The 8,931-nt window shown below is 46.6% G+C and overlaps 1 protein-coding gene across 1 annotated transcript; it reads right to left on the bottom strand.

Moving 5' to 3' along the window:
• Positions 1 to 4,217: 4,217 nt before the first annotated feature.
• NUPR2 (nuclear protein 2, transcriptional regulator) lies at positions 4,218 to 7,376 on the bottom strand. The gene is made up of 2 exons (XM_060757734.2): positions 6,927 to 7,376; positions 4,218 to 4,374 (listed from the first exon to the last, which is right to left on the bottom strand). Exons 1-2 carry the CDS (start codon positions 7,317 to 7,319, stop codon positions 4,351 to 4,353), a joined length of 417 nt encoding a protein of 138 aa, XP_060613717.2. The 5' UTR covers positions 7,320 to 7,376; the 3' UTR covers positions 4,218 to 4,350.
• Between the last annotated feature and the right edge of the window lie 1,555 nt (positions 7,377 to 8,931).

The following is an 8,931-nucleotide window of genomic DNA, read 5'->3' as shown; positions in this document are numbered from 1 at the left end:
TCACGAAGAGTCGGAGACGACTGAACGAATGAACAACAACAACAACACGTATGCTGCGCCTCATGTATGGCCCTTTGCCGCCCTCCTGTGGACACAGCGGCCATTGCACCTTTAGAGAGCCAGCATAGGCTTCTATGCAGGCAATGCATTGAGAGGAGCCTCTTTGCCGCCATCAAGTGGCCAAATCGAGACATTGCAGACATTCATTATATTATTAGGACACTATGTATGCTGCTTGGAGGAAAGTGCTGAGAGTGCCTTGGACTGTGAGAAGATCCAACCAGTCCATCCTCCAGGAAATAAAGCCCGACTGCTCACTGGAGGGAAAGATACTAGAGACAAAGTTGAAGTACTTTGGCCACATCATGAGGAGACAGGAAAGCCTAGAGAAGACAATGATGCTGGGGAAAGTGGAAGGCAAAAGGAAGAGGGGCCGACCAAGGGCAAGATGGATGGATGGCATCCTTGAAGTGACTGGACTGACCTTGAAGGAGCTGGGGGTGGTGACGGCCGACAGGGAGCTCTGGCGTGGGCTGGTCCATGAGGTCACGAAGAGTCGGAGACGACTGAACGAATGAACAACAACAACAACACGTATGCTGCGCCTCATGTATGGCCCTTTGCCGCCCTCCTGTGGACACAGCGGCCATTGCACCTTTAGAGAGCCAGCATAGGCTTCTATGCAGGCAATGCATTGAGAGGAGCCTCTTTGCCGCCATCAAGTGGCCAAATCGAGACATTGCAGACATTCATTATATTATTAGGACACTATGTATGCTGCTTGGAGGAAAGTGCTGAGAGTGCCTTGGACTGTGAGAAGATCCAACCAGTCCATCCTCCAGGAAATAAAGCCCGACTGCTCACTGGAGGGAAAGATACTAGAGACAAAGTTGAAGTACTTTGGCCACATCATGAGGAGACAGGAAAGCCTAGAGAAGACAATTATGCTGGGGAAAGTGGAAGGCAAAAGGAAGAGGGGCCGACCAAGGGCAAGATGGATGGATGGCATCCTTGAAGTGACTGGACTGACCTTGAAGGAGCTGGGGGTGGTAACGGCTGACAGGGAGCTCTGGCGTAGGCTGGTCCATGAGGTCACGAAGAGTCGGAGACGACTGAACGAATGAACAACAACATGTATGCTGCGCCTCATGTACGGCCCTTTGCCGCCCTCCTGTGGACACAGCGAGCACTGCACCTTTAGAGGGCCACCATAGGCTACTATGTAGGCAGCCGAGCCATAGGCAATAATGAATGGGAAGGCGTCTCTTTGCTGCTATCAAGTGGCCAAATCGAGACATTGCAGACATTCATTATATTATTAGGACACTATGTATGCTGCGCCTCATGTATGGCCCTTTGCCGCCCTCCTGTGGACACAGCGGCCATTGCACCTCAAGAGCGCCACCATAGGCTTCCATGCAGGCAGCTGGGCCATAGGCAGTGATGAATGGAAGGTGTCTCTTTGCCGCCACCAAGAGGCCAAATCGACATTGTAGCCATTCATTATATGATTAGGACACTTTGTATGCTGCGCCTCATGTATGGCCCTTTGCCGCCCTCCTGTGGACACAGCGAGCATTGCACCTTTAGAGAGCCAGCATAGTCTTCTATGTAGGCAATGCATTGAGAGGAGCCTCTTTGCCGCCATCAAGTGGCCAAATCGAGACATTGCAGACATTCATTTTATTATTATGACATTTTGTATGCTGCGCCTCATGTATGGCCCTTTGCCGCCCTCCTCTGGACACAGCGAGCACTGCACCTTTAGAGGGCCACCATAGGCTTCTATGCAGGCAGCCGAGCCATAGGCTATGCATTGAGAGGAGCCTCTTCGCCGCCATCCAGTAGCCAAATCGAGACATTGCAGACATTCATTATGTATTATTAGGACACTGTATGCTGCGCCTCACGTATGGCCCTTTGCCGCCCTCCTGTGGACACAGCGAGCATTGCATCTCAAGAGCGCCACCATAGGCTTCTATGCAGACAGCTGAGCCATAGGCAGTAATGAATGGGAAGGCGTCTCTTTGCCGCCATCAAGTGGCCAAATCGAGACATTGCAGACATTCATTATATTATTGTTCATTCGTTGTCGTCTCCGACTCTTCGTGACCAGCCCACGCCAGAGCTCCCTGTCGGCATTATATTATTAGGACACTGTATGCTGCGCCTCATGTATAGCCCTTTGCCGCCCTCCTGTGGACACAGCGAGCATTGCACCTCAAGAGCGCCACCATAGGCTTCTATGCAGACAGCTGAGCCATAGGCAGTAATGAATGGGAAGGCGTCTCTTTGCCGCCATCAAGTGGCCAAATCCAGACATTGCAGACATTCATTATATTATTAGGACACTGTATGCTGCGCCTCACGTATGGCCCTTTGCCGCCCTCCTGTGGACACAGCGAGCACTGCACCTCAAGAGCGCCACCATAAGCAATAATGAAAGGGAAGGCGCCTCTTTGCCGCCACCCAGTGGCCATATAGACACATTGCAGTCTTTCATTATATTTTGGGAAAGGGAAGGAAGGCATGTTAACAATAATGACAGAAACCACTTTTGGTCTCTATCTATATAGAAAAGCAGGGCATCATAATCGTAATTAATAATCCCCTCGGGAAGATAGGGTGGAATTTAAATAAAGTATTATTAATAATAAAACTTTATATTTATATACATGATTATATTATTATTATATAATAGACTAATAATATGATGTCATTGCAAAGCTTCCTTCCTTTGCAGAATTTCAAATTAAGCCCCCCCTCTTTTCCCCTTCAGTGATTGGCTTCTACCCACAGCCCCACCCTCCTAGTTTTGCTGAAAGGAGGAGGAACAAGAGGACGCTTCTTGCATGTGTAAGAAGCACTGCCTCTTCTATCTTCCTTCGCTTTTCAATCCAGGGATTTTCAGGGTTTCATCTAGTGTGTATGCTCAGAAAACCTAGCTTAACAGGTATGCATTATTATATCATCATCAATAATGGAGCTCCCGGTGGTGCAGTGGGTTAAACCCCTGTGCCGGCAGGACCGAAGACCAACAGGTCGCAGGTTTGAATCCGGGAGAGGCGGATGAGCTCCCTCTATCAGCTCCATCAAATCATCCGGGTGTCCCCTGGGCAACGTCCTTGCAGACGGCCAATTCTCTCATAACAGGAGTGATTTGCAGTTTCTCGGGTCGCTCCTGACACGACAAAAAAATATTATTATTATTAATAATAATGTATTGTCGGAGTATATTACTATTGTATCATCACCATCAATAATAATAACATATTGTAGGAATATATTATTATTTTATTATAATGATGATTTAATAATGATATAGTCCAACAATATATTATTATTATTATTATTATTGATGATGATGATGTAATAATATATTGTCAGACTATATTATTATATGATCATCAATAATAATATACTGTCGTAATATAATTATATAATAGATAATAATAATATATTGTCAGAACACATTATTATTATATCATCCTCAATAATAATGATAATAATAATAATTTATTGGACTATATTATTATTATTATATCATGGTCGGAATCACAGGGTTGCTAACCTAAAAACCACCATAATCAAGACAGTAAATAAAGAGAGGAACTCCGGACAGCAAACAATAAAGGGCCAGTGAATACCTCTCACGCAGAGGGTGCTTCTAGGCAGCAACATCAAGGCAACCTTTATGCAGACACCCTGACTGACTTCATAGCTACTAAATGCTATTCAAGCTTGCTAGCTGCAACATTCACACTTGCTTCACACAGAGAAGGACGGATCTTTCTCCCACCCTGGACATTCCACAGGGAGGTATATATATGCTCCACTTGCTTCACTCCTCTATGAAGATACCCTCACTGATTGACTTTGTAGCTTCATGGCTATTCAATGCTAACTGAAGCTTATATATACACTCTATACAAGCTCTCTCTCTCTCTCTATATATATATATATACTCTTCACTAGCCTCACTGCCAACAGAACCTCTGAAGATGCCATTAGCCACAGATGTGGGTGAAACATCAGGAAATAATATTGCTGGAACATGGCCAGACAACCCAGAAAACTCATAGCAACCCAGTGATTCCGGCCATGAAAGCTTTCAGCACCAAATGTATATTGTTTTCCAGGTTTAACTGCCATCAGGATTGACTGATAGAGAAGGGGAATGCGACAGAATGGACACAAGCGCAGAAGGCAGACAGAAGTGGTGGAGGATCTTGTGTTATTGAACGGCCGGAGAAGCAAAGGCGCAAAGAATGAAACGGAGATTTTGGAATGCAACAGCGACGGGACGAAGCTTCTTCAAGTGGCAATCGAGGAAACAGGCAGTCAAGTAACTCAGAAGTTGGGGGTTTCGCTTGCCTACAAGAAAGCAGAAATGTTAGCTTAATAATATGAAAGCGTCCTGGCGCACTGTGCTGTCGGCCTGTGCCTTTGCTTCCAAATTGTTTGGGTTCCAATGTGAAAACAGAGGCGGGTTTGCGTTGGTTGTCCACTGAGGCCAAGTGTGTGATCTGGCTTCCATGGCTGATTTGTTAGGTTCTTGTATTCTGAACCATAAAGATGCAAAACAAACCTCTATACAACTTGGATTGATTACAAAAAAGCATTTGACTCACTGCCACATTGCTGGATTATCAAATGTCTAGATGTCATCAGAGTTTGTGAAAATATTAGAAAATTCACTGAAAATGCAATGAAACAATGGAAAACTGAGTTGTTAAATGTTGTGTGTCTTGGCGTATTCTTTCCAGTGAATACTAAACCCACAGCAGGACAGTTGCAGCAAAGAAGCTCATATAAAATTGTACATTTATTGTTACCACAATTGTTAAATGATTATATTTATTACTACAACTGTACAATTATTATTACAGTTGTACAATTATCATGATTGTATAACTATTATGTTGTCAAATGCAATTATTATAATAATTATTACAACTATCCAATTATTATTAGAATTATTACAATTGTTCAATTTTTATTACGGTTGTACAATTATTATTGTAATTATTGTGTTGTCGAATGCAATTATTACTACAATTGTACAATTATTATAATTACTGTGCTGTTGAACGCAGGTATTACAATTGTTATTACTACAATTATTATTATTACAATTATTACAGTTGTTAAATTATTACAGTTGTACAATTATTACAATTACTGGTCTGTCAAACACAATTTTACATATATTAATTATACAATTATTATTATTACAGTTGTACAATTATTATAATTACTGTGTTGTTGAATGCAATGTTTACAATTGTTATTACTACAATTATTATTAACAACAACAACAACAATTTATTTATATTCCTCCCCTTTCACCCCGAAGGGGACTCAGGGCGGATCACAGTACATATACTTGGCAAACATTCAATGCCGTTTTGTATAGACAATACACAGACAGACAGACAACAGAAGGAGGTGGTTTGTTTCGATTCAGTGTCCAGCTGGTTTTGATGCCATGGAAGGTTGGGGTGCTGTTGCTCTTTCCTCTATGACGAAGAGCTGTCAGGACTTCCTCCTTCCTTTTGGTCGCCCAACATTTTCTGATCTGCATTGTTGTAGGGTTTTTTTTGGGCTATATGGCCATGTTTAAGAGGCATTCTCTCCTGACATTTCGCCTGCATCTCTGGCAAGCATCCTCAAAAGTAGTGAGGTAATTAGGTAATTAGATGCTTGCCATAGATGCAGGTGAAATGTCAGGAGAGAATGCCTCTAGAACAGAGGTCCACAAACTTTTTAGGCAGAGGGCCAGGTCACAGTCCCTCAAACTGTTGGAGGGCCGGATTATAATTTGAAAAATAAAACATGAATTCCTGTGCACGCTGCACATATCTTATTTATAGTGTAAAAAACACTTAAAAACAATAAAATAATTAAAATGAGGAACAATGTTAACAAATATAAACTTATTAGTATTTCAATGGGAAATGTGGGCCTGCTTTTGGCTGATGAGATAGGATTGTTGTTGTTGTTGTTGTTGTGTGCTTTCAAGTCTTTCAGATTTAGGTTGACCCTGAGCAAGGGCCGGGTAAATGACCTTGGAGGGCCACATCCGGCCCCAGGCCTTAGTTTGAGGAACATGGCCATATAGCCTGAAAAAACCTACAACATCCCAGTGATTCCGACCGTGAAAAACTTCAACAATACATTTTCTGATCTTCTCTCTTTATGGCGTCATGAAACACCTTCCCCGCTTTTTAGCGGTACCTAATTTCTCTAATTACAGCTAAAGCTGTTTTCGAATTGCTTAGGTAAACAATGAGCTAGGGTGACATTTGGCAGCTCACGCCAAACCCGGGGTTCGAACTTGCAACCTTTTGGTTGATAGATCTTAGAATTGCTAACGATTTTCCAGCTGTGCTAAACCTCCTTACAATTGTTAAATTATTACGGTTGCACAATGATTATAACTACTGTGCTGTCGAACGCAATGATTACAATTGTTATGACTGCAATTATATAATAATTATTATTACAATTATGACACTTGAGAAATTATTATGGTTGTACAATTATTATAATTATACTGTGCTGTTGAACGAAATGATTACAATTGTTATTACAACTGTACAGTTAATATTACAATTATACGATTATTATTGTTTGTGCCTTTGTGTGAATTTAATTTAATGGTTAGAAGTTAGATGATGATCTTAATTAATTATAGATTGGGTTCATAACTTGGTTTGAGATGATGGCCTCGTGTGGAGTTTGGCTGGTTGTGTTGTGTCTGATGGGGAGGGGGGTTCCAACCCATGTTGTGAGTGTCCTTGAGAGGGGAGATGAGTGGGTGGGGGGGGGGTGCTGCCGGGCCCGCCCCATGCAGCGGGGGATGCCGGGAGCTGTAGTCCAGCAGCCCAATGGTGGGATGGAGGGAGGCGGGGAGCGGCATTCACCTGGGCGGAGGAGCGGGGCCCGGCTCCGGGGCGCTGTCGGCGGCGCCTCTTGGCGCGGGAGGCGCGGATCTTGTCGGCGATCTTGCGCTCGTGCCCGGCGGGGACCCTCCGGTTGGTGCGCTGCTCGCGGCTCCGCCGGCTGCGGCCTTTCCCTCCGGAGCCTGGCCCTCGAGGCCCGCCGCGCCAAGCACACTCCTCGCACTCCTCCGAGTCGCCCACGGCCGACACTTCCTCCGCTTCCTCCTCTCGCTCCGCCTCTGGCCTGGCTCCTGACTCCGCCCCCTCTTCAGTCCCCGCCCCCTCTTGCCTCTTCGCTTCCGTTTCCTTTTCCGCCTCTGGAGGCTCCGCCTCAACCTCGGCGGCGAGGTCGGATTGGCTCCGCTTCCGCTTCATGGCCACGCCCCTCGGTTAGGCCCCTCCTCCTCCTGACTGCTCTCTGTCAAGCCTTGACACACGCGTCACTAATAAGCCACGCCCCTTGCTTGCTCTCCCCTTTTCTTGCGTCACAAGGGCCCGCCTATTTCTTGACTGCCATGTTGATAAGCCACGCCCCTTGCCTGCTCTGACACTTAGCCCCTCCCATTTCCTTGCGTCACAAACGCCCACCCATCGCTTGACGGCCCTGGAAATAAGTCACGCCCCTTTTGTTGAGTTTCATTGGCCCGCCTATCGCTTGCCTACCCGGAGGTAAGCCCCGCCCCTCGCTTGCTCTAGCTCCAAGCACCTCCCCTTGATTTGCATCACAAGGACACGCCATCGCATGTCAGCAATAGCGTTAAGCCACGCCCCTGACTCGCAGCTCCTCCCCTTCAATTACGTCACTAGGGCTTGACTGCCATGGAAAAAAGCCTCGCTCCTTGCCTGCTCTAACTCCTAGCCCCTCCCCTTTCGTTGCGTCACAAAGCCCGGTCATCGCTTGGCTACCATTTTGATAAGCCACGCCTCTTGCCTGCTCTGACTCCCAGCTCCTCCCCTTTCCTTGCGTCACAAGGGGCCGCCCATCGCTTGACTGCCCTGGCGATAAGCCACGCCCCTTGATCTAACTCCAAGCAGCTTCCCTTGATTTGCATCACAAGGACACGCCCATCGCATGACATCTATAATGTTAAGGCACGCTCCTCCCTTTCAATTGCGTCACTAGCGCCTGCCCATCGCTTGACTGCCATGGAAATAAGCCTCGCTCCTTGCCTGATCTAACTCCTAGCCCCTCCCTTTTCATTGCGTCACAAAGGGTGGCCTGTTGATAAGCCACGCCCCCTGCTCTCACTCCCAGCTCCTCCTCTTTCCTTGCGTCACAAGGGGCCGTCCATCGCTTGAATGCCCTGGCGATAAGCCACGCCCCTTGATCTAACTCCAAGCACCTTCCCTTAGTTTGCATCACAAGGACGCCTCCATTGCAAGACAGCCATGGTATTAAGACACGCCCCTTGCTGGATCTAACTCCAAGCTCCTCCCCTTGATTTGCATCACAAGGACACGCCTATCGCACGACTGCCATGGCGTTAATCCACACCCCTTGTTTGCACTGACTCGAAGCTCGTCCCCCCTGGTTTACGTCACAAGGGCACGCCCACCGCATGACTGCACTTTTTCATTTGGCCACGCCCCCGAATGCCGCTCCTCCCTATAGTTGCGTCACACAGGGGGAAGCCACGCCCCTTGGCTTCATGGTTGCTATGGCAACGAGGCCTACGACGCTTTTCAGCCCCGAGAAGCCTTTACCATTTCGAGACCTTTTAGCGCTTCGGGAGCACTTTAAAGACTTTTCCCTGCCGTTCGGTTAAGTTGTGTATTGTTCCATTATATTAACAAACCATTTATATCAGGCATGGGTAAACTTCGGCCCTCCAGGTGTTTTGGCCCCGCTTACCTCTCCGAACGCATTGCCGCCTATGAACCGACTAGAACATTAAGATCGTCTGGGGAGGCCCTGCTCTCGATCCCGCCTGCGTCACAGGTGCGCTTGGCGGGGACGAGAGACAGGGCCTTCTCAGTGGTGGCCCCT

The sequence above is a fragment of the Anolis sagrei genome, chromosome 11 (assembly GCF_037176765.1).
Source record: "Anolis sagrei isolate rAnoSag1 chromosome 11, rAnoSag1.mat, whole genome shotgun sequence".
Taxonomy (NCBI): domain Eukaryota; kingdom Metazoa; phylum Chordata; class Lepidosauria; order Squamata; family Dactyloidae; genus Anolis; species Anolis sagrei.
Note: the sequence above shows the minus strand (reverse complement) of the source record. Positions and strands in the feature narration are given on the sequence as shown.

Coding starts and splice junctions, on each gene's coding strand:
- NUPR2 (XM_060757734.2), bottom strand. CDS start 7,319: ATGAAGCGGAAGCGGAGCCAATCCGACCTCGCCGCCGAGGTTGAGGCG. Junction 4,375..6,926: donor GGCCCCGCTCCTCCGCCCAG/GTGAATGCCGCT, acceptor GCTTTCTTGTAG/GCAAGCGAAACCCCCAACTT.